This window comes from Mixophyes fleayi, chromosome 7, assembly GCF_038048845.1.
Source record: "Mixophyes fleayi isolate aMixFle1 chromosome 7, aMixFle1.hap1, whole genome shotgun sequence".
Lineage (NCBI taxonomy): Eukaryota > Metazoa > Chordata > Amphibia > Anura > Limnodynastidae > Mixophyes > Mixophyes fleayi.
This window is the reverse complement of record NC_134408.1, coordinates 47,316,186-47,343,393: the sequence shown is the minus strand read 5'-3', so window position 1 is coordinate 47,343,393 and position 27,208 is coordinate 47,316,186. Positions and strand designations below refer to the sequence as shown.

At 37.7% G+C, this 27,208-nt stretch overlaps 1 protein-coding gene across 1 annotated transcript in view; it reads right to left on the bottom strand.

Annotated features, from left to right (window-relative positions):
• Positions 1-440: 440 nt before the first annotated feature.
• Positions 441-27,208, bottom strand: part of MRTFB (myocardin related transcription factor B) — a 263,319-nt gene continuing 236,551 nt past the window's right edge. The window contains exons 11-17 of the mRNA XM_075179787.1: positions 26,826-26,973; positions 25,314-26,312; positions 22,189-22,293; positions 20,605-20,772; positions 18,355-18,492; positions 15,533-15,593; positions 441-8,443 (exon numbers count right to left, since the gene is read on the bottom strand). Coding sequence (XP_075035888.1) covers positions 7,911-8,443; positions 15,533-15,593; positions 18,355-18,492; positions 20,605-20,772; positions 22,189-22,293; positions 25,314-26,312; positions 26,826-26,973 — 2,152 coding nt within the window. The 3' untranslated portion in view covers positions 441-7,910. The remainder of the gene's footprint in view (positions 8,444-15,532; positions 15,594-18,354; positions 18,493-20,604; positions 20,773-22,188; positions 22,294-25,313; positions 26,313-26,825; positions 26,974-27,208) is intronic.

Genomic DNA, 27,208 nt, shown 5'->3' with positions numbered 1-27,208 from the left:
TCAGAGAGGTACTTATAGTGCTAAATGAACCTTGGGAGCTCCATGTAATCAAGGTGCACATTACATAGAGGTACGGACCCAGAGGCTTATAGGAACCTGCTCCCCTTTCCCCCCAGCAACACCGGGACTCCTTGTTGCACCCAATTCCAGAGCAAGACAGGGGTGCTGCTGGGGCCGTGTTACAGGACTGGGGGTTTGTGAAATGTGTTTTAATGATGTACTATTTCACGCACCGCTGATTATTAAAGTGTGTATAAAGTAAGGAATCAGAAGAAACCAAAACTGCTCTGTGGGGTTTTATATATTTTAGCAGAGCTTTGACCAGTGTGGTTTACTTTTATTTTGAAAAGGGTGGAATATCCTGTTACATATTGTAGAAGACTGGAGTTCTCCTTTAAATCTAATGTTAGCATTTCAAACAAAACATCAAGGACGCCAGCTCAAAAGGAATTTATTTTTATTTTAGAACACAAAAAAATGCAGAAAGAATGATGCTCCTGTTCAACAATTTATCAGTAGCTACAACATTGCCACTATGTACAAAATATCCAATGATAAATGTGCTACACATATAAAAATACAGTATGCATTACATATATACAGTGTGCAAAACATCTGGCATTTGAACATCATGATATGGAATTGATTGCAGGGGGTGCAAACTGCAAATACAAAGGCATCAAACGCCTCATAGAAAGGCAATACATGAATGGGCCCCTGAACACTCGCTGTCCTATTTGCACTCGGCTTCTAAAATGGTGCACAAGGTGTACACTGCAGTCCCTAAAAACAGTGACGATGGTCACTGTGATACTTTCATGTCCTCAAAAGCAATATGAGCCACCAGTAAAGTAAAAAGACAAAAACCACTAACACCACAAGAGTATAGACATTTCTATTTATCCTGGTTTTCAAGAATGTATTAAACTTTTTTGTTGCACAAAATCTTAACATGAAAAACTAATATATAACATCCCTTCAAAGTGACTGATTTGGCAATATAGCTAGCAGTGCTTGCATTTTTTTTATTTTGTTGTTTTTTGGGGGATGGGGGAGTTCTTGATAACCTATTTTGTTGTCTTTAACAATTTCCTGTTGTTTATAAAAGTGTCAAGGGATTAAAAGAAATGGTCACTTTCTACATCATCTTTTCCTTCCTTTACATCTGCTTCCCTTCTGAGGTTCACAGCTTTCAGGGTTTGTGTAGCAGGCTTTGGTTTCAGGTCTCTGGAGCTAAAGTCATCTTAGAAACACCTTTAGACACCTGCAGACAAACTCTTGACACAAAGACCCGACAGTTAAATGCTTGTAGAAGTGAGAAAGAAATAAGAGTTAAAGGGGGAGAAAAGCATTTGGAAAATAGACTTTGCAAACCTTTAAGATTTATTAATAAAGATCAATTAGGGGGAATAGTCTATTTAACACTGCTGATAAACTTGTTTAATGTTAATATTTCTTTATAGCTTTCCTTGAAAACTCTCTTTAGTGCACACAAACTTTGTTTAAATGATTTAATATACTACAGAAAAGCTGAGAAGCCTAGGGTGACTGGTGAAAAACACCATTACTAATGTGCATCTTCTAGCCAACATAATGGTGATGTAAGCAATGCATGGTATCATCACAACTTCATTTAAAGCTGAAGGTTTAGGAGCAAGCTTGCTTTTCAACAGTAAAACAAAGTACTGCAGATGAAAGGGCAAAACACTTCTGTAAAAACAAAAAAGTGACCTTAGGGTGATAACAGGTAACTGAATAGGAGAACATTGTAAGCTCACAAAACATAAAGGTCCCTTGTTCATTGATTTACTACAAAAAGTATCACAGGCCTTGACAACCTGTGGCTCTCCAGGTGTTGTGAAACTACAAGTCCCAGCATGCTCTGCCAGCTGATCATTGTACTGTAAAAGAGCAGTCTGGCACAAATCATATAAAACGTAAACAGGGAGGGTAGTTGCTTAAGAACACAAACGTGACTTGTGCATACTTGCCAACTCACCCGGAATGTCCGGGAGACTCCCGCATTTTGCGAGAGTCTCACGGACTCCCGGGAGAGTGTGGCATTCTTCCAGATCTGCCCACTTCCTAGTGAAGTGAGCAGAATTAGGTCCCAAATGCCGCTATTCCCGGTGAATTGCGGCGTTGGGGGGCGGGTTCAAAATTGCGCACATTTTGGAGCCCACCCTCCCGTCACGCCCACATCCCGCGCAGGCTCCCGGAATTAAAGATGATCAAGTTGGTAAGTATGGACTTGTGACTTCACTGTACTTGCATTTGCTCTTCTGCAATGAAAGATTGCGCAGTTATGAGGTGTTGCAGACATGCAGATCTTGGCTGTACAATAGGAGGTTTGGGGAGGGTATAGATAGTACTAGCTGTGTTCCTGAGAAGCACAAACATACAGATGTGTAAGAAAGACATTTAGATGAACTAACAGGGGGAAAACACCAGGCAAATATAGAGGTCTTCCCTATTTATGCTTTCCTGAGCAAAAATGAAGAGATTGCCTGAAAGCTCAGTCAGCCGTATTTGTACGGGAAAGCTTCGCCAATAAGGTGCAGATGGATGTAAACAAGATTTTATGGTTTAAAACACAAATCTGACATTTGAAATAAACCAACCCCATAGTCCCTTCCTTGCATGATTATTCAATGTTAAATTGAGGGGCAAACAAGCTGGAAAACTTGTGTTGGATTAATGATAAATGTGGAACAAAGGGACATATGTAGGCAATCCCTTGTGGTCTTAAATGTTTACCTATTCAGCTAATTATTACAAGTTTTCAGCTTGAAATAACCGTCCAACACCCTAACAAAAGCACTAACACTACCCTTTTCCTGAAATATATTTGTAAATAAAAGCACAAACAGTTACATACCGTACTCTGCGTCCATTAGCGTTTACCAAAAATATCCCAAATAAAATGTGGAAAAGAAAAATTTAACTTTTTTTGTTTAACTTTGTACAGTGCACAAGTTTAATTATCAAGGAAACTCCTAAATATAGTATATGCAAGTCATTTGTAAATGTACTCATCAAACCTGAATGAATACATTTTTTTCAATTAGATTCAATCTTTTTGTTCTAAAAAAATGTAAGAATTTACACAAGGCCTAAAACGATTAAACCATTAGTGCCAACTACTATAAAACTGACCAAAAACAGTAGAAATGTTATCTTCTGTGTTTATAGTCTAAAAAACCTGTCTACAATGGACTAGAGGAATTTTAAAACTAAAAAAAAATGCAAAAAAAAAAAGTAATTTCAGTTTTGGGGATGTGTGTATGGAGAATTATCCCAAGTTTCTGAACTGCATTCATGAAGACTAAATAATGTAACTGCAAGAAAAAAATTGATAGAGTAGATAGGAGACTCTTCTCTTACTAAATGTATGTTTGTACAAATTAATACTAGACAGATCACTTCACCACTTCTAGTACTGTCTACTGTTTAGACAACCCCATGAAGTACTGACAAATTGCTTATGTTGTGCGGATTTATGAAATTGAATTTATTCACTTAAATGTCTAATAAGTATTGACTTTAATGATCTTGGATAATCTCACAACAGAAGCTGCATACACATTAACATAAAGTACATGATTAGGAGGCTTTGTATTGACTATCTTACAACTAACATTTACATTAAGTCTAAAAAATATTTTATATGGCTATACTTTTTGAGGTTTTTAATCAAAACTTTGTGAACTTTATCCAGTTTTTATGTATTTTAACTTATGAAGACATCAAGTAAAAATTAGTGGAGCTACTTTCAGCTTTGTGGGTGTGTTGTAGGGGAAAGGCTTTGGAACGCCTTATGCTCAATTTTTCTGAATACATCGACATTATCCAATTGATTCTTCTGCATTGGGGTCTAAGTGATGGCATGAAATAGCTGCCAGAGAAAAGACCTGCATTTTACATGGGATATTCCTCGGTATGTACCATAATTGTTCATGTGAACACTGTTTCCTAGAACTTCTAAACATTTTGCCAAATTCAGGAATCGATTCCATAAAATAAGCTAAACCCGTTGACTACAGAAAGAAATCGACTACAAATACCTTGTGAAGTTTCCACAGACTAACTAAAGAGATTAACTTTTGCGGTATGTCAATATGTATTACAAGCACTAATCTACAAATCAAGATTTTTCATCAAGTCACCCAAAACAATCTTAATTATTTGCTTCAATACACATGTCTACTAAGTAATAAAACGGTCTCACCAGAAAGCGGTTTGCCCTCTGACACTATGGGGCATATAATTAATTGTTGGCGTTATAGCCAAAACTCTCACGGTGCGCGCACTATTACAGTCATTACGGTAATAGTGCGCGTAAATACTGGTATTACGGTACTTTTCTCGCAGGATTTCAGCTCGTGGCTCAGGGAGCTGCGAGCTGAAATCCAGCTTACTATTACCATAATACTGGTAATAGTTTTTCCGCTGCGGAAACCGCGGACAATTGAATATGCCCCTATGGATGCAATGTGACATTATCTTTACTGGATCTGGCTGTGAACATGTAGGTATAAACATATATTGGCCTCACCTCAGGGCAAAACTTAAATTGTACTGGTGTTAATAGAAGAACAAAATATACAACAAAGAATGAAGAGATCTGCTTCATTACGTCAAACTAAACACTTTGGTAGAGCAGAACATGAGCATTGTTAGATCAAGGGACTACCCGAACTGAACAATTGTTATATAGAAAATGGAAGAATAGGGTCAATTTTTGATAGCAGCCAATTAACCTACTAGTATGTTTTTGGAGTGTGGGAGGAAACCGGAGCACCCGGAGGAAACCAACGCAAACACGGGGAGAACATACAAACTCCACACAGATAAGGCCATGGTCGGGAATTTAACTCATGACCCCAGAGCTGTGAGCCAGAAGTGCTAACCACTGCACCACCATGCTGCCCTCAGTGCCCAACACATCATACCCCATGTAGTAATTCACAGCAAGTGCAGCACAGAGGCTGACTGGCAAAGGTGGGATTTTTGCCCAACTATCGTCTCTACGTGTTGACTATGTACTGGGAGAACATTAATGCAAGAGACTCATAGTGCATAATCTGCTCTCCTGTAAGTAAGCCACTACCTACATCCAGTGATCCCGCCATCTACACTCCAGCAGACAGGCCTAAGTGGGCTTCTGTAGCACGCATGATACAAAGAAAACATGGTAAACATGTATTAATTTACACTTCATGTCTCAAAACAATCTATTTATAGTATAGTTTATTGTGTACAGAGTATAAAACATGGGCACTAAATGAAATAAATACTATTCAGTGCTCCAGGGGACCCTTGTAGATGGCGGGTATTAGAAGGCTAATAATGCAAGCAGTTCTAGTAGGCATTTGGAATGATCCCCAATACATGCAGTGTGTGACATCATATCACACGAACACAAACTCTCTTGTGTGAATAAAAAAATGATCGCCAGTTTTTAGTTCTGCTTCTTCTATTGTGCGTATATCAAGCATTTTCTACCACCATGAGTGATTCCCAATCATCTTTCCAGCCAATATAGGGTTTAGGGTTCTTATTAACATGCACTTAATTATTAAGAAGCGATAAAATAATTTTCTGTCAGCCTAAACAAATTCAAAAAATCGTAAGATTCTTTTCAAGAAGTATAGAGGTCGCCTTCTTCAGTGAAAGATTATATTTCATAACCTACATTGATGTTTCTGCAATTGCTTCTGCGCAGTTTACACAGTCTACTAGTTTACACATTGGGTCAAAATAATTTTAATGCCACTTACAAAAGAATGGGACATGAAACAGATTATACACTGTGATACACAGCAGACAGAGCACCCTCATCTTCATTAAGCTGCAAAAACCACAAAAGGGTCAAATCTAAAATTACGAGCAAAAAGAGGCTGAACATAGTTTGTAGGAGATTGACCGAAAAGAAGTATGTAATTTAAATGCTTGTTGAAGTAATTAACCCTCACTATAAGGTAACATGCTCTATAACAGAACTCTGTATGCCTCAGTCATCTACATTTTATGTAAGTAAGAATAATGTGGATTGCTGAGAATTATTATTGTCATCTATTAGGTATTTCCTCTACAGTGTACATGGGAATTTTATTTTGCCTTTTTAGATTTTAAATCCACTTTTGGCTTTATTAATTTGGTAAAATTATTTTCATGCTTGCCCACTCTCCCGGAAATTCCAGGAGACAAGGCCACTCTCCCGCATCCTGCCCGCTTTCTTGCGAAGTGGACGGGATAAGGGCTTCCATGATGTGATTTGCAGCAAATCGCATCATTTTGTGACGAACCAGTCGTGCATCGCAGAGGTGACGCAATTTGCGGCGCCACACCCCACTCTGTACTCACCGTTTACCTGATAAAAGTCGGCAAGTATGATTAACGTTGCAAAATGCCACACCATAAAGTCATTAATCTTATCTGACTGTGGCTTTCTCAATGGTACATGGGAAGTAACATTTCATTAACTTCCTAAATCATAAAACACCCTCTTTAAAAACAAAGGCTAAAGATTCATATTTCCTATAATACTGGATTGTCCCCTCCACCTAGGAACTTAGAAAAGAGTGTAATCTATAATCACATGACACCCATGTACATACATTTTATTTTTTTTAGAAATATTTTTTGAGGGGAATGTCACCCATTACTGAACAATAATAATAGTAAAATAAAAAAAGATGTAATAAAACAGTCTTTAAAAACAATATGTGTGACAATGGCAAATTTGCCTTCATATAGAACTTTTCCTTACCGTTACATGCAGAAATAGCATATTGCTATTCTAAGTCAACAAAAGCACCAGCCTGCCATTTGTGTATATACAATTTCATATGTCCACTCATATACTTGAACTCTTAACTATATAGTTACATGGCTGTCAAAAATATTTTATATACATTTCCTTGTTGCGGACTGTTCTACATTCCTTTCTTTTTCAAATATCCGTTTAGAATGAATCAATATCCCAGTCTAACATCTTTGTTTTGGTGTTTTCCGTTTTGAGAAAATATGCAAGGATTGTGCGCTCAAATTATAGCGGAGAATCTCTCCTTAAAAAATTATTTAATACATTTTTGTACAGTATATTACAGCATGATTCGGAGAGACCTTAAAAATCCCTTTGTTCTGTAAAAAAACAAAACAAAAAAAACAAAACAAAAAGCAATACAAAATAAAATAAAACAACCCAACAAAAAACATATAAAGGTTCATTTAAAAAAAATAAATCATAAAATGTAGACATTACTTATGAACCCCGAGTTTTCCAGCAACAAAACTACAGTTGTGTGATGCTATATTAACAACTTTACAAATTTCAACAGAGTTTAACATGTTTAAGTTGGGTATATTAATTATACACTTTAGATCATCCTTTTATGGTGTGCCAGAGATATACCTCTGGTCTGCATATGCTTTGTGAAAATGGTGAGTATGAACCCTGAACCAGTCAGCGCTTTGCCATGTATTCATATTGGCTCAGCCTGTTCACAGGAACAGTCAAGTGCAGTTTTGTATAATAAAGAAAAAACAACAACCCTGGATAGAAAAAAAAAATAAAATCTTGAAAACATTGAATCTAATGTATATTTCTGTACATATATCCCACTGAGCATTCCATCACACACATCTTTAAAATCCCCAAATACTTTAAGATCTAATCTGCATTGTTAACCTACCATTACCGGTCACCTTTTAGGTTTGTGTTTTTGCTGTACAGTGTAGTGTCTCTCCCTAATGGCCCAACAGTGACACATTTTGGAATCCAGTGCAGTTAAACACTGCAGATCTCTTTGTATTCTGCTGTTTGGTGTAACTGCTACAATTACAACCATACTTCCAGCCTATGTTTTCGAGGTGAAAACCCACTTTGAGATCTACGGTAAAGGGGATTACTCCCATTGCAAATGCAAGTCATTAGTGTCCAAAAAGTCAGTGGAGAACATGCTTGGTATAGTAGAGCTTAAAGGAGTAAGAGAAGAGGCCGAATTGGGCATTGTAATGTCCAGCCACTCCATGTTATCCAGGTTTGTGTCTTGGAGGTCTAGAGATAAGCAACTGTTAGCAGTGAATGGCGTGTCCGTTGTCTCCATTGGAGTCGGATCATGGTCCAGTAAGCTGTGATGCTGGAGAAGATCATTGTTTAGCTCATCTATCAGAGAAAATGCATCTTGGCCATCACTATGCCTTTCCAGATGTGGAATGCTATTTCCTGGTGGTAGGGTTCCATCTAAGAATGCCTCCAGATGGCTTTCTAAGCTAATAGATAGACTATTTGTCGGCTCCAAAGACAGCGGAGGTGCGACATGTATCTGCGGTGGTGGCCTCGATACCACTGTATTCACTGGCATGGTAGTTACACTGGCAGTAACTGGTCGCATCTTTGATATAGGAGAAGGCTCTTCTTTTATAAGAGGGGAAATCTCTGGAAAATTAAATGCACAAAGTTAATGTTTTTAAAAGATTTACACATTTAGAAGCAATATTTCCTTTCCAAAAGGTTTGACACTCAACATAATAAAGGAAGAGTAATAAATAGCAAAAACACAGCATGAAGTACTGTACAACAAATGAATGCATTTACATATGGACAAAGGCAAAGGTTTTTTTCCTACGTTCATGCTCATGGATAAATAAAATATCATGCAGAAATGTATTGATTTGCAGGAGATTTAATTGATATCAAGTCCAAAAGACATATTTCTCAAATTTACAGATGATTCTCGAAGAAGAAGATGAAAAAGAAGAACAACAACATAAATCGTGAATAATCTATGTAATCTTATGTCGGAGATGGAGCACCTGGCATTTTCAGTTTACGAAACGAATAATAACCAGTTAATGGAATGTAGTTACACCAACTAGAGGCGTGTTGCCGAAACGGAACAGCAACTGAAGGCTATTCTAGTTACATATATACAATACAGAGGGCATTCTAATGAGATGTACAATATAAAAAACATTTTACCACAATAAACTACAGACTACATTCTAGTGACCGCCATACATTATAGACATTTCTATATTGCTCACTACATGTGCATTCTAGTGACAACTATACAATACAAAGAGCATTCTAGTAACCTCTATAAAAGACAGAAAGCATTCAGAAGGATTTTTAGTACCCAATTTACAATATCGAGCGTATTCCCGTGACCAGTATACAAAACAGACAGTGACTACTATAAGGTGTTGAACCTGTTCTGGGGGTCATTACAATGCAGACCTCCAATTATTTAGTCGCTTTACAATGCATACCCACAAATCCCTGGTGACTTTAAAATGCAAACCCTCTCACCCAAATCTCTGGGATGCGGGGGGGGTGACACAATAGATATTCAAATAGGTTTTGGACACTCTCTTGCAGTACAGTGGGGTCTCAGCACATTGTACAGGGATTTCAGTTGAGCCCGGTGGTCATCACACCCAGCAGAGTGCTCCCACCATTCTTACTGGTTGATAACGAGAATGTTGGGCATGTCACCAATTAGTGTTTATCTGGCCCTTACTAACACGTAGAGACGATCCTTGGGGAAAAATCCCACCCTAGTCAGTCAGCCTCTGTGCTGCACTTGTTGTGAATTACTACATGGGTTATGATGTATTCTATTTCCAAGAAATTAGGCATTAAAAACTGCTGCTTAAAAACCTCCTTGGTGTGAGTGAGCCTTTAATAATTAAAGTCTTAAGGGACAACGCCAAAGGCTATAGTTATGGAACATGACTGCAAAAAGTTATCCCCATTTCTGCAACAGTCTAGCAGTGTGCTCTTATCACACACGTATATATACACACATACATATAGGTTTCCTTATTTGTGCATTCTCTTTCCTTCCATACAGTCAGCCTTTAATGCAGTGTAAACTGTGGCTATATTTGTATTTCCAGTCACGTTAAAGTCTTCAGTGTTGATTTACTATGTTCCATATTTCCAGAGGATTAGGTTCCACTTTAAAGCTTTGTTCAGCAATATGTTTGATAACAATACAAATGCTGTATATGTTTCCCATGGCATACAAAAAAAAAAAAAAAAGACTCCTCCAGTTTGGAAAATCTATTAGCATTGAAGGCCGGCTGTCGGTAATTTATCACCGCGGGGAATACAAGTGCCGGTTAGTATCAGACTCTGTAAAAAGGTTTTATTGTGTAGAAGGATATTGTGTTCAAAACTGGATATGGATAAAGGTATACATCTGGTAAATGACACAGAGATTCTTAATGTTACTTCCTTATAGGCATTGTGTGCTTGACAAGTGTTAATGGTAATCACTTATCTGATGTACAATGTAGATACAGAAGTAATTCACATTCAAGAAGTACATATGTAAGAAAGGAAATCACTAGTATATTTGGTCATAATCACACCCACGGTGACATACACAGTGCATTTAACCACTTGAGAACTGGAGATTTTTTGGCTTTTCATGACCAGAGAAACTTTTACTTTTCTCGGATGTGTCCGTTTAAAAGGGAATAACTTATTTCTTATACAAGCTTTACATTGTTTTCTATTCTGGGACAGATTGGCTCTTATTTTGCATAAGATAATTATATATATATATATTTTTTTTATTTATGTAGTGGAAAACCATTAGTTTACCTCAAGCTATATTTTGCTTGTGCTCTCGTATAAAGGATACAGTGCAGTTATGGACCTTCTACTAGGGCAGCTATATTTGCTATTTTATCATTTACTTTCTTTTTTTAGTTTTCACCTTGACTCATAATATATGCAAGAGCTGGTCACATACACAATTTATTTTTTTCTTTCAAACTCAGTACTCGCAATATAAAATTGAGGCAATCAAAAAACAACCCGACTGATTTTAATCCGACAGTTTAATCAGATCGGAAGTAAAAAAAAAAATAATTCAGTGACTGCTTAACATACATTATTACCATTTTGATCTGACAGAGAAGAAACACATTTGTAGTGCATGTGTGGTGTAGTACAATTGTAGGATTGTTACGTTTACTTCCACAATTACAATCTACGCACTTCAATCCGATCACTTCAAGATTACAATTTTCCAGAGCAACAACCAGATTATTAATCAATTTAGCCATATTGATGTGATTGTATTGATTCAATGAACATACAGTGATTTATGTTGTAATGTTGTCTTTTTCTGTATCCTAATAATCTTTTAACCACTCAATATAAATAAATGGTAAAAAAACTAAAACAAACAAACATTGGCTTGAGTGGTCTGATTGTTATGTGTGTGCCCATCTTTATCAATCTCCTCAATTACCAGCACCAATTAATTCAGCATAAACTGCAATAGTACCTGACAAGCCAGCTGTGGAGAGATGCAGCCTACCTGGATAGATTAGTAGAGACAAAGTGGACTTTATTCTCTCTGGGCCTGTTGGCCATAAGGAGGTGTCCCATTGACATTAATGCCCTGGTTGTAAGTGAATGTAGGGGTTTAACAATGCAATGTACATTTCTGTGTTCTTCTATCAGGGGATCTACTATGCTGCTTGCTCTTCTACAATAAATAGAATCATTTAAACAAAGCATTTAATCAAATCATCTCTCACAAACAGAAAAACTCATTTTCTAGCATCACGTCTCTTTAAACTTTTCCGTGCAACGTAAATTTCTTATATTTCCAGCCAGCGATTCAAATGTGGACATGTTCCTTCTTATGCAATAATGCTGTCTACCAAATTATAGGGTTCGCATACCAAAGAATTACATTTTACAGTGCTTAAAATTAAAGTTGCATAAGCCTCAGATATTTTATCCCTTTCACTTCTTTTTCCTGTCTTTAAAGGCACTGCCATACTCAAAATGTAATACACACATATATATATATATATATACACACATATATATATATATATATATATATATATATATATATATATATATATACATATACATACACATATATACACACACACACACACACACACACACACACATTCAATTAGCTTTTGGATTCACGGTAACGCGCCGGAACAGCCGCAAAACGTAATACACGGAACCGCAATAACGTGGATTTTCGCTCGCAGCCCATAGGGTTGCGAACGAAAATCCGCGTTAATGCAGTACCGTAATACCCGCAAGAACGCGCACTTTTCGCGGCAACGCGCGTTACCGCGAATCCAAAAGCTAATTGAATATGCCCCACAGAGTGCAATTTATTGATGGTAACAGACATTTTAGGTTCTGAGTGTTTACCCCTATTTTCATCCATTCTTGCAAAAGGTCTGATATATGCTTCAGCTATATGACACCCTACCAATCCTATAGTGAACTTTTCTTATAAAGCAATATGCATTTTAGGTACAGTAGTGATGAGCACTTAGCTAGAACCATCATGAGTTAATTCCATCTTTATGAGTTTAAAGCTAACGTAGGGCAATGTTTAGTTAAATAAACAATGTATTAGGTGGTCTCTGATACAATTGGTTCATCTGAAATTTTGAGATACTCATTAATTTTCAAAGGACTGGCACATATAGGAATACACTTTAGCCCACTAGCTGCTGCACAACTACATCTCACATGATGCAAGAGGCTATAATGTGAGAAGTAGTTCAGCAACACATTAGACCTTATTTACAAACAGTGCAAGCAGTACATGTGCTACATTAGCTAATGAGATCTTCGCTTTTATTAGTCTGACAACAGACTTCTAAACGCTTACACCTGAATGTCTACAGCACATCATTACAGCAGGTTATTGAATAAGCCCCAAAGAGTATCAATGTCTGTTCCTGGCTCATCCAATTGCAGTGTTTGCTGCGTTCTAACGAATATTGGTTCAGTCCACAATATGATTTTACTATGTGTAAGAGACAGATCTACTTTAAGACGACACAGATATGTTTAATAATAAATTAATGAAATGTATACAGTTATTAATTAGGCAACATAGTTGCATTGTTTAAGAATACTCAGAGCTATTTATCGTCTAAAGGACTTAGAAAAAAAACAGTTCCAAAGATTTGCTCTGAAAAAGATTTGTGCCGTGCTGAGGATGTGGTTGAAATCCAAACATACTGCTAGCTATCAAATGTTTAAATCTCAGCACTCTCATTAACATCAGTATTCTTTGACAGCAAGATGAAACAGAGCTCGAAATTGACCGCTTGCCATGAAAATAATCAGCCTACGCTTTCCCCGCCGAGTATTGTAATGGATTCTCAAGCTGCAGGTCTTGCTCTGTCTCCCTTAGGTGCTAAATATAAAGGGGAAATGATGTCACCAGCTACATGCACCCATTACATGCTGAAAGTGTCTGCAAAAGTCCTGGTCCTTCCTCACATACATTATAGATGCACAATCGCATATGAAAATTTTTTCATAGTATGTCCCCTCCCTCTAACCAGAGCCCTGGGAAAAAACAGCTGAATTTAGTGATACAGAACCAGTATCAATGAAGCTCGCAGTCTTTAAATGGCAGTGGGCAAAGTACATAAGGACTTCATTGGTCCAGGAAGAGAACATAGCATTGATGACACTCCATCCAATAACTGAGCTTACATCTTTCCATTTACATCGCTTAAAGTGTACCTATGGTTGTTTTGTGGGCTTAATTAATATCTGTTCTATTGGTTCAGTAAGAAATAGTGATACAATGGAGGCAGACAGCTTGTCATAAGAATGCAGCCTTTTGATTTGCTAAAAAAATAGTGACATCACTGAGGCATAACTCACATAGTGATAGGCTTCATTGGCATTAATGAGATTCAGCCCACTATATTATGAATGGATGACAAGTACACTAGTCTATGATATTCATGGTTGATTTCACAATATCTCACAGATAATGACGTTATAAATGAAGTATGAAAATGGAGAGAAACTTCATATACAGCTTAACAATAGACTTCTCAGGTTCAATTACAAGGGTTAATAGAACTGCTGTGAAGAGCTCTTTATGCAAAAGATGGCTGCATTGCACACTCAAATCACGGTTTAATTTTACTTCAGTTGTTACTTATTTAAGTCTGGCTCCAGTCACCAAGTCAGCAGCCAAAATGCCTGTAACGCAAGTCTGTCATTCTATCAGCAGTGTGGCTCATTGATTAGGACTGTCAAGAAGCAGAAGTTGGGTTCTAGGCTCCAGACGTCTATTCACTATAGTGAAAAGTGAGAAAATAATTCCTATGTTGCAGAAAAGTCTTTTAACAGCAGTTTCACAAAACTTTTAACTGTTTGCTCTTAAGTTTCAAGAGCATTCCTGACATATCTCTCAAAAGATCTGACATTGCTCAGCAGGAGAATCAAAATGTTATGCTGTGAAGATGGAGCAGTGTGATACCTCCAGATAAAACCTAAGACACGCTGTGAATATATGTTTTCACTTAATGAGGAAGGAAACAGAAACAACACTTTCAGTTCACTAAACGGGCAGCTTGGCGGAACCAAAACTACATTTCTTCTGTAAAACTTAAGGATGCATAGATGTTAAAGGGATCCAGTGTCCAAAAATTTTATAACTTGGTGTTGTTTTGCTCAATAATAACTTGGCCGACGAATTTCACTGTGGTTGGTGTTTTGGTTCCTTTAAGTCCTACCTCATCATATGCATCTTTCAAGCAGACCAAGTGGCTGTCCATCCCACTCCTCTGTGACCTTCCTATTCACATGAAGGGAATCGATAACCCACTTAGCCTGCTCAGGGCCGGATTAAGGGAATGGAGGCCCCTGGGCTAAGGGGGCCTCCATTCCCCCGTGAGGGCCCCCCCCCCCCCCGTGATCGGAGCTGCCCGCGCGATCCCCCCCCGGCACTTACCTCCCTCTCTGGCACGCTGTGCTCTCTTTACTGAGGAGATCTCGTGAGAGTGAGACTCACGAGATCTCCTCAGTAAGGAGACTACAGCGTGCCGGAGAAGGACTGCAGGGAAAGTGCTCAGCAGCACTGATCGCGCCGGGGGCGCCCCCGCCCCCGACCGATCAATACTGCTGCTGAGCACTTTCAAGGACTCCCTGGATGCCATAGGCCCCTGGGCTGTAGCCCAGTTAGCCCTATGGTTAATCCGGCCCTTAGCCTACTTAAAACAGGCAGAGCAATAAGAAGTGAATATACTTGGGGGTATAACACCATTAGAGCCACTGGCAATCCTGGTGGAGGGGCCGAATATTGCATCCACTTTAAGTACAGTTTATTTTATATACAATAGTGAACTGATCTCTACACAAAGCTAAGTCCATATGCAAAGGCATGTGAACAAGTTCTGTTGTGAGAAAGTTGTATTTTACTTTGAATATTGTGAAAATGTATAACACAGTATGGTATAATATTGTTTCTCGTTACTAGTATCCTTGTAATTTGTTAGTATATTTCCATTTCCAACACTGTTTTAGTATAGTACTGCTAAGACAATACACATACCTCCCCCGTTTAGTCAGTACAATGTAAGGGAGGCATCCTCCAGGGTGTCTCCAAAGTAAATGGACAAGATTAATAGTCAGAAATCAGTTAATGAGCTGGCCATATTATACGAATATTAACTAATTAACGGAGATTGGATTATAATATTCATGTCTTACCTCCACTTTTTATGAGAATATCGAACAGGTCATCCATTTGTTGGCTGTGTGCATTCATTACCTATATATCAGTAAAAAGAAATGACATGAAGGAAAGTTTATTTCAATGAATTTCTAGCTCTATTTTATTTCAGAATGCAAGCTCCATCGACAAGTTCTGTAAATTTCACATAAGTAATTGTTTATTATGAAATAGCTATTGTGTCTATTACTGTGGTCACACCATAGTAGGACAAAACCATTGTTCTGTAGAATCAGCTGTCAAATCAAGGAATGGGAGTTGTAATTGAGCACATTAACAATTTACGTGGCTTTGACGTGTGTGTGTGCGTGTGTGTGTGCGTGTGCGTGTGTGAATTTAGACTGTAAGCTCCAATGGGGCAGGGACGGATGTGAACGGGATCTCTGTACAGCGCTGCGGAATTAGTGGCGCTATATAAATAGATGATGATGATTAGTAAAGACATTTACATCTAAACATTTAGAACTTAGACACTATTTTTAACATATTTAAAATAAAATAGAAGCAGAGGTGCTGGCATTGTAAGGTGGGTCCTGACTGTTGATGAGATCTTTATTTTAATGGGACCATGGAACATCTGAGTAAGAAGGAAACCGTTATTTAACACTAAGCTGGGACAACATTGCCAGTTCTACTGGCATCTCGGAAAGATATAGTGAGTTATAAAAGTTGTACTATATTTATAAAGCCTTCTCTATGCTGCATATATGCCTAAGCTAGACAGTTCAGCTAATATGGACTGGGTGTTGTCTTTCAGGAAAGATATTAATTTCCTTTTTTTATTCGGTATTGATGGTGAAGTCACTCTCTGGTTTCCACTTCTGTCTGGCAGATGTTTCTAATACCTGAGCGGTGATTCACTGTCGCTATTAAGACTTTCTAAAATGCTTTAAAAATTAAATCCATAAAATCCATCTGTATATAGAATTGTATGGTTTCTCAACCGCGAAAAAAAAAAAGGGGACAATTTGCATTTGTACAATGCATCTTATACAATGCATGGTGACAGCAGTCACATTGCATATAAGGCTAGTTTAAGAGAGACACTAGACATATAATGTGTCACGTTATTCCAAATACCTTTGATGACATGTACACCAAATAGTACATATTTACTTATGTTATTTAATAAAGGAATGTAGACTGTAAGCTCTCACGAGCAGACCCCTCTCTACTCTTTGTCTCTTGTCTGCACCTCCTTTGTCAATCTCTCATGTACTTATTTTACTTTATGCGCAATTTGTGAGTCTGACTTTTCAGCCTGCCAAGTTTTCTTGCACCTCACAAATAAATGATGATCATGATGATGATGATGAAAGGAGCACTGTTAGCTACAGTATACTACTTGCTGAAGAAAAAATACCCGATAGACAGTTTTGTATTTGCACGAGGACCTTTAGATGTAAAATGAGCTATCAACAGACATAGAAAGCAAAAAGAATAGTGCCACCTAGTGGCTAATTACACTAAATGAGACGCATAATGGTTCAACTAACCAATGTGTTTCGAACAAAGTATGTGCGACACTTGGAAGCATATTGGTTTTCTCAGCAATTGGGAATGATAAAATCATAATATCCTGAATATTAATAACGTTACAACTAACTTGTCTGGAGTAAATGATGGTAGAATTACAAGTGTGGTGCAAATTAAAGTGATGCAAGGTAGGTTTCTTGCAAAGCAGTCATATTTTCATTAAAGTAAAAGGTAAAATTTGTTTTTAGAATATTGCAGAATAGAATACATTTTCTTTAGGTACAAGGTCAGCTCTGTTTACTTGTGAAATCTAAAGTTACTGGATGCTGACATATTTCTAGGAATATCTGTCCCATATCCATATGTGGGGCAGCACGGTGGCATAGTGGTTAGCACTTCTGCCTCACAGCACTGGAGTCATGAGTTCAATTCCCGACCATGGCCTTATCTGTGAGGAGTTTGTATGTTCTCCCCGTGTTTGCGTGGGTTTCCTCCGGGTGCTCCGGTTTCCTCCCACACTCCAAAAAACATACTGGTAGGTTAATTGGCTGCTAACAAATTGACCCTAGTCTGCGTGTGCCTCTCTCTGTCTGTGTGTGTGTATATGTTAGGGAATTTAGACTGTAAGTTCCAATGGGGCAGGGACTGATGTGAGTGAGTTCTCTGTACAGCGCTGCGGAATTAGTGGCGCTATATAAATAAATGATGATGATGATGATATCCCAAGTATGGGACTACTGTAACACTACTATAATGGTAGAAAACTACCAAACCTAGGGCTTATCATAAGAAACTGTGACGAGAAAACATATCCAGGGGTGCCATATTATTTTCAATGTTGTGCGGGCACCCCCGGTTGAAGCACGTCACCTGGTTGAATGGGAGGCTTGTATTCTCCAATGACTTTAAACATGAGATACTCACTGTAGCAGATAGTTTTCATTTAAGGGCTATTGTTTCCTAAGCAGAAAATATAATTGAGGAGTGGGGATCTATGAGCTCTAGGTACAAAGAACCATCTCTAACAGACCAAAAATTAGGAATGAAATCCTGTTTTGTAAATGTTTCAACGGGATGAACAGATTCATTTTTCGGAGGATTTTAGAATATGTTATTTTATTAATTATATTAAGGAATTATAGAAATATGATCTGATTTAAAGAGAGACTTAACACTAATCTATAAAGGCACAGTCATTATTGTTTGTATGCAGAAGACATAGACCATGGCCGTACAGGTGTCAGATGACTTATGAAATGTTTCATCATCAGGAGTATAAAACTCTAGAGATGACCTAGGTGAAGTCAGCAGAAGGAGAGCCCACCTCAGTGTTAGATGGATGGAGGTTACGCGCTTGCTTGATGGCCTCTTCATAGCGCGGAGGATCTTTAGGTTTAGCCGTTGGACTGTTGAAGACAGAATGCTGAACAATGTACTGCTGGGATGGGGATGAGGAGCTGGACTGCAATAAGAGGATAAACAAATATTAACAAATGAGAGCGATGACAGGTTGTAATCTGTGGGGTTAAGCAACACTGTTTTGTTTAAGAGGATGGAGAGATTTTTCATGTTATTTTAGTTTCACAGACATAAACAATACCTACAGTAATGTGTCTGAACGTTAATAAAAAATAAAGACCAAATAAAGAAAGAACAAGTAACCGTTAGAGGGAATGAGTGATAAACAAACAGAAAGAAAGAGAAGTGCTTTTACAAAGACTTGGGGCTAGATTTACTAAGCTGCGGGTTTGAAAAAGTGGGGATGTTGCCTATAGCAACCAATCAGATTCTAGCTTTCATTTATTTAGTACCTTCTATAAAATGTCAGCTAGAATCTGATTGGTTGCTATAGGCAACATCCCCACTTTTTTAAACCCGCAGCTTAGTAAATCTAGCCCTTGGAGTTTTTCTCTTAAATCAAGATGAAACCTTGCTACCAAAGGATTGTAGAATAATTCTTATTTTAAAATCTACTATTTTTTATTGGGAGGTAAGTGATCCTACCAGGCCCACAATTGTGGAAGGTCACAAAGACACAGAATTATAGGAGTACCAGGCTACCTATTGTTTCATCGTCTTATCAACGTTCTTCTATCTTTTCCCGAGGTTTTATTTAATTAATGCAGTTCATGTTTTTCATTTTCTTTTTTACTTTATTACATTTACCTTTAACTCACTTTGCTTCTGCTTATGGGGTGATGGAAATATTGGCTATATTATACAGATGGGGCATGGTGGAGGTTGTGGCCATGAAGGCACATAAAACCTTTTAAATCCAGAGCTGGTTCTTGCATGTACTAAAATGTAAAAGCAAATAATAATGTCTTGTCATTTTGTTTTACATTTCCTATTGATCTGAACTCCCTGAATTTGGCGCAATATTTCTAAAGCATTAGCCATGTGTCTTAATTAGCTGCAACCTTCATGTGATCAAAGTTATGGAACCTGTAATACAGAGTGCATTTTACCATAGTGCATAACCACCCCCAATGTCTGCTGTACTTATTTGAATACTAGCACTCACACATAGCCAGGATCTCTGCCAATAACTTTCAGCTGTTCTCCGCTCTCCATAACAGGAGAGATCAGATGCAGCGCTGTACATAACAGCTAGCTGTGGACTGGAGAGGCTCCAGCTCCTCCAATCAGCAGCCATCTTTCATTTACAACCACTGCTTCGGAGTATAGAGAAGGAAGGGCATTTACTAGAAGGGTGTGGTTTTACGAAAATTTAAAGTCTAAATCCCCTTTTAAGAAATCCTACACATCAATTTAAGGACTAAACAAAACATTCACAAATGTATGAATACAAATGTCCATGTGTCACAACTGTAGGTGCAGTTGATAAGCAAAACCAATATTCATTCACTAGGAACTTGACATGAGTTTGTCTTCTAGTGAATTGATTGGTTGCAATTTTATGATTATTGTTTTCAGCTTACAAATGTTTTCTCCTACTGTGAATATTGGCTCAACTTCCTCCAATGTGTGCAAGCTACAGGTGCTCTTTACATAGATTTGTTTTTTTATATCTTGTTATGTAGCTGGATGCAAATGATGGCAGTGTATATAGAGCCATTCTACGCTCTGCTTTTGAAACATTTGCATACATATCTGCTAATAAAGGTATTAGTTTAAGATTATTAACGGTAGGTCTAAGAATCTTTCCAGTGAGTTTTAGTAACCTCTGACAATTTCCTTGTGAGCTGCAAACATGTGTAAGGTGCAAACAACTTCTACATAACTGGTGTAAAGCATACTTTCCAAGTTTTTGTTCTCCTTCCCAGGAGATCCCGGAGGGGGGAAAGTGGGGAGCGTGGAAACCCAATTAAAAGTACTCACGATCCTGCCACCAATCACGGCATTGCACAGTGAGGGGCTGGGCCACAAACGGAAGTGTGCAGGATGCAGGAGGATAACCTGCTTTTCCTGGAGGACTCTCTCCGAAATTCACGACATAACGTGAGAATAGGCAAGTATTGTGCAAAGCAGAATAAATACTGAATGCCATTTATAGACAAAGTATAGTGTAAAAACAGTTAAGAATTTTTACAATTAACATTTATTGTCTAACCTCATGAAGTATAGTAGGACCATTCTGCACTGTAGTAGCTTGTGGAGTTTTTGCCTGCTGGGAAGCAGTTGATACACTATTGGTAAATGATGGTTGAACTGAAGAGACAGAAGTGACTGGGTTTTGCTGAAATGAAAATATATTGTTTGATGTTGCAGGAGGACAAACCTACAAAAACAAAATAGAAAAAAAAATTATGTAGACAATTTATTAATCAGACTACAGGCAGACAGGTGTTTAATCCAGCGTTGGAATAATTTAAGATTTAATTGTGGTTAAACAACAAACACAGTCAAAAAATTAAAGGTTATCCTGTCACCTCTTTCCTTTGTTGTGCTGCAAGAGGACAACACCCAAATATTGACTGGTTTTAAAAATGAAGATCACTGAACCCTATGACAGCACGAGTGGGTTTACACATTAAGGTAAAAGCATAAGGCGTAGCATAAGTGGAGTAAAACGTTGCATGCCTGTCAATGCTTTTTAATAGGTTTTCAATCATACCGGAGTACACACTCCTCATTTTAGGCTAATTACATAAAACAGTGTTCTCCCCAGAAAATGTACCAGCCGGATGGAGGCAGTGCAATACTTTGCAATAATATTGAAAACATTTGGAGGTTATTGCCCACACCTGCCAGGACTGGTCAGACTGATGATCAGTGTAACACACAGTGCTGGCTGTAGTGCTCACATAGAGCCTGTCCTAATAGGAGAAACAATGATTTATTCTATTATAATAGGACTCTGCTGGGCTCCAAGAGCCGGATGACAAGTAAAACCAGCCAGGAGGAGCAGCCGGGAAATAGATGATGGAGAGAACACTGTAATAATCTGCTGCATAGTGAAAGCTAACAGACTGTAATAGGTATCACTAATTCATGTACAATGCACACAAACAGTTGTCGTGGGCACACTTTATTTTAATTTCTTAGGTATGTATGGGTCGTCGTAGATTTTTCAAAAAGGTCAGCAGCCATCTAAAAAAAAATCATATTTGTGGTCGCAATGAGGTTAGCAATAATATATAGGCTTTAAACAGTAGTAGCTTCAAATAAAAGAGCAACTTTAACTATTCACAACATTTAATAATAATAGTAACAATAATAACAATTATTAATTCCATACTGAATTACTGTGTTGACTATCTCCCATTTATCTGTGTAGAGATGTCTTATCACAGAGGATTATTGCATACAAAAAAAATGTTAAATATCAGATGTCAGTTCTCTTTAAAGAAATATATATTTTCAGGTAACACGTTTGCAAAGTTTAATATAATGAACTCAAACTACCATTTTTGGATCATATTTAAATAAATATTTGACCCCCCCCCCCTTCCACCCATTGTTTTACCATCTACATTACATAACTGAATACACCATCTCCCTCTGCTGGATATAACGAGCAAAACAGTTTTTCCCTGTAAAAGAAAATCCACATGGATTTGAAATAAACATGTGGCAGCTTTTCACTGAACTAAGATAACCCTAACACATTACTACAAACAGCACAGTCAGGTAACGGGAAAATATTTTCTTTTAATCTAAAACCATTCATGTTCTCAGTCCATGGATCACAAACCTTTCTGGTGGGTTGCTTCTGAGCGGATGGTGCCTGGACCAGAGTTGTAGCCTTTGTAGAATTAAGAACTGGAGCCTGAGATGTGCATGCTGTTTGTGGCTGGGCCTAAAGTATTTAAACAAACATCAATAAGTTCTACATATATACATAACAAAACCTTAGAAGCTGCAGAATTCACTTGTTACACATAGTTATTTAGATTCAGAGAAAGATAAACGTTTATTGATATCATTCTGGAAAAGAAAGGCATCTAATCCTTTAAATCCATCCAACTTGAAATAAATGCAAAAGTCTATTTACTATTAATTATTTACTATTAATTTCACTACCAACTCTCGTTGGTATTGAAATTGTCATTGAATAAGAGCAATCAGCCTACTGCTAACTCAACATGCACCTACTGTAATGGTAGATACAGAATTCACAGACACTAGGGATCCGGACTCCTACAAAACGCATTACTTTGTCCAGTGCTCACTAACAGTCTGTGATATTATAAATGGAATGAAACTTTATGAGCTGAACAAAGGCTGAACTAACTGTCTAACTCTGTCCCTTATCTCAGATCAGTCATTAATGTGGCCTGTTAGTTTTATATTGTATGTTTAATCCTGAACAAGTCACACAACTAATGGAAGTACTGTGATATCTTTCAATAAGTGCACTGTAATAAGTGTGTAATTAACATTTCACTTGCTGCTTGGTCTGGACACACCTGCAATGCCTGAACATATAAATGCTATGGAAATTCTGGCTTATTTACACCTCCCGGCAAAATACATTTGCACACACATTTACCATGCTGACTGTGTGTCTGCGCTGTGTCTCTCATATAGCAGGCGCAAAGTTGCTCTTTTACCATTCAAAGCTGACAACACCATGCACATAACTGAAGTGCAATCACATCAAGTATGGCCATTATCAGCTTTGTTTTGTGTTGTGTGCCAAACTACAAGAAACAACTTAAAAGTCCAAAAATTAAACATTAAACATAATAATTTAACAAACAGTCTTTTCTAAGCATTACTAGAAGTATGAAGTAAAAATGGGATAAAAAAAGTATTCTATTTTTCTTTTAACACATATATAGAAGAATGAACAACAGAGATTGAGGTTTGTTTTTGGAGATCTTTGCATTTGTAAAACCTAGATTTGTTTTTATGGTTGACAGTTGAAAACAACTTCATGAAGATACCAATTTTCACATTTTGGCTGTGTTGTGGTGAATTTTGTTTTTATAGGATTTAATTTTGGCAACATCTCATTTTATGGGCATTGCATAGGGAAGACAAGCATTGGTAGGAAATAAATGCCCCATTTATTGTAGCCAATGAACATCTATATAAGATAAACAAAGTTCTACATTTTAGACCTTTCTAAAAGGTTTGATATCAAGTTTGCCTATCATGACTTCATAATATGCCTGCACATTGCCAAAATGTATCTGTATGCACCAGTTGTTATAGTGGAAGCAAAATAATAATAATAAAAAATAATGGGCGATAAATGTCTGGGCCTTGATTTAATTTAAAGGGTTTTTGGCTTAGTGGTTAGCGCTTCTGTCTCACAGGTTCATGAGTTTGATTCCCGACCATGGCTTTATCTGTGTGGAGTTTGTATGATCTCCCCGTGTTTGCGTGGGTTTCCTTCGGGTGCTCCGGTTTCCCCCCCACACTCCAAAAATATACTGGTAGGTTAATTGGCTGCTATTAAACTGACCTTAGTCTCTTGCGGTCTGATGCAAATGAGTTCTCTAAACAGCGCTGCAGAATTAGTGGTGCTATATTAATAGCTGATGATGATAATGAGGCACTAGCACCAATACTGAATGCTCTAGTGTTATACAAAATGTGTAAAAAATATTATTTGTAATTCTGTTTTGCTTTGGTATTCCTGTAGCCTGAAGACTAACATTATTAAAGTACTATCTGGATCTAAAATCACTCTGTTCCATTAAGGTTAATGGTGGGGAGACTTTCCCCTTACACCCCACTAGAGCTTCCCATATCACCACAATGAGGGCATCAGTTTATTGACCACCATATTTACACTGTAAGTTATACATTTTATATATATATATATATATATATATATATATATATATATAAAGCATAGAGTGTCCAGGATCCTGCCCCATTACCATAGCTTTCAGTGAAAAGCCGTGTCCTTAGGCATACCATACGCACACCAAGGTGTGTGTGTCTCTCTCTCTTCTTGGTTTAACCCCGCTACAGGACTTAAGTCTATGCCCTGCTGTGTGGTGCTCTTGCCCACCAGGCAGAGCAGGTACTTGCTCTAGATTTGTGCATGCTGTTTCCTGAGGTGTAAAAAGTGAAGGCAAGAAACCAGGACTAATAATTCCATGCAAAATACTGTATCCTACTGTGTTACAAAGCATCACATTTACTCGAGAGCAGTACGTTCACACTGCTATAATTTATGCTGTGTGGGAATTTCTGGCATTTTTCAGATTCTTGTAGTTTTAGAGCTTGAGATAGACCTATGGTCAGAAGTTAGACTGGGTATGGGTTCTGATTCAGTATCTCTGCTCAAGTTAGTTTTAGACTATTAGGGTCATCCTGGTCAGACAATTCACAAAAAAAAATATTCTCTTCTCTAAAATAAGGGATCTCCCGTCTTCTTAGCAGGGTGAGATAGAGGCAATTTTAGGTCCTCTACTATTCAGGCTCCATTGCTATAAAGTTTATGTTGGGCTCCCTTTTCCTTGGCGGGCTCTTATTAAAATGGGCTGGATTTACCTTACTACTTCCGAACATATCTTAATTTAGCCAAAAGGAGCGGAAAATGGGCACTGATAGACCAAAGGGGACTCCTATTTCCCAAGCATGGTTTGTTTAGAAAAATATGCATAGAACCAATAGCAACATAATAGTTATAATGTAAAGAAGAATATGAATTTTAAGTATATCAGAACTATTTCCAGGATACAAGGTAATTTCAAATGAGTAATACATACTATAATGAATAAAAATTAAGACACTCTTTTCATGTCCAAAATTGCAGGCTGTGAGACAAGCCATTACACAATAATTTCTCCTCAACAATGACTATGTTCTAAATGATTAATGTAATTCATGCACAATATGATAACATCAAGGACACACCTGCACCATTGACAGCATTGCATTGGTAGTTTTGATAGAGACAGGAAGCAGGATCTGGGCCGTTGGTGTAGTTAGTAATGCCTGGGGTTGACCCACCACTGTGGCTTGTGGTGGCCTTTGAGATGTCACATAAAACTGCTGGATGATGTTCTGATGCTCAGGATTAGCCAACGGAACTTCATGCTTGATGACAACAGCATTGTTGGCAATAATATTCTGGCCGCCAGTAGTTACTGTGGGCTGTCCTATCAAATGCCCACTCAGAATGGTCTGTGTAGAATTCTGGCAGTCAGACTTTGAGTTTTCCTCTTTAATGCTTGCACTAAAAAGCTTCTGATCCATGTTTACCAGAATATTAGAACAAGGTTGTTGCTGGCCACGTTTCTCCACTTCAAGCTGCATCTTCAATACTTCCACAAGCTTCTGCTCCTGTTCTAACTTCCGTTTCAGCTCCTCAATCTGCTTTTCTTTCTCTTGAAGCTTGCGGTCCTTTTCTGCAGCATCCAAATCTATGTTTGTAGTGCTTACGCTGGCTGCTCCCATGCTGTCCTCATTTAAATTTATCTTTATAGGTGAAGTGTTCATGAACTGGGATGGTGACATCATTGTCATAATCTCTGCAAAAGTGTCCGTCATGTTAGTGTCTTCAGTGCTAAAGTTGGATTGTTCGGAAGGGGCAGGAGACATGGGTAAAGGTGAGCTAATGCCATCCAAATGCATCTGGTTGCTCCCATTTGCAGAGGAGGTTATTTCTGAACTGAAACTGGGTGAACAGCTATTTACAGTAGTAGCTGTGGTATAAGCCACTGTAGTGTCTTCTGTCGCAACACTACCGGAAGCAGTAGTGGTGGCAGCGGCGGACACTGCTGTGGCACTATTCACACTAACGCCATTATTATTATTTAAATCCTGGTAAGGTTTTAAACGTTCAATAAGATCCGTTTTTGTGCCAGACACTGGCAAGCCTCTAAGCTTCAATTCCATTTTAAGTTCTGCAACCTGCAATTGCAAAATAATAATCAAATCAGTAAACAGGGTGAGCTAGTTTGTCTACAAAAATGTATTTCACGATCATGGTTTTGTTTTACTACATATCCTTAGTAGCATACTGTGTGTTTGTCCTCTTTAATCAGTGTCTGATATAAATTTTCTGGCAGTTACATTCAGCTGCTGAAGGCAACTAGGAATACTGGTTACATTTAATCTTGAGTGATAGGTGATTGTATTATGTATAAAGCCGACTTAATTTAACCATAGCAACCTTAAAAATATACAATGCTAGACTGTGCAGTAGACTACGACATTATGATTACTTTGACATTGTGAGACAAGTTGCTACCATTATTTTTCCTGTGCTGTTCCAAATGTGCAATGATCAAGAATAGTGGAACAAATTATGTATTCATTTATTTGAATACGTATATCTATGTAGAAAATTATATGGCATGCTTGTATTTATTTGCATGAATGCACAATACATAGATAGTTGTACATAATATATTGTTGTATTACCTTCATATCATCCAGATTGGAAGGTAGTGGTCCTGCTTTTCTAAATGGGATGCTGTTCTGCCTGTTCACCGTGTTCTGGGCTGAGGGAGTGTTGTTATTCACATTGCTTGTTATGGTGCTTACATTGTTTGGTTTGTCAGTCAATGACCTTGAGAAAAGAAAGCAGAACTGTGAAGGCCCATTTATCATGGTGTATAAAGTAATATAAAATTTGATTACGGTAGTACAATTTCAATCACATAAAAAACTGCTCCTAAAACACGCTACTGAGTGATCTTTAAATAGTACGGTATGAATATGTATTTCCATGTTACTTTTGTTTGGCAACAAAATATGTATTATATATTTTGCACTAACTGCAGCTGCTTCATAAATGCTTGAGA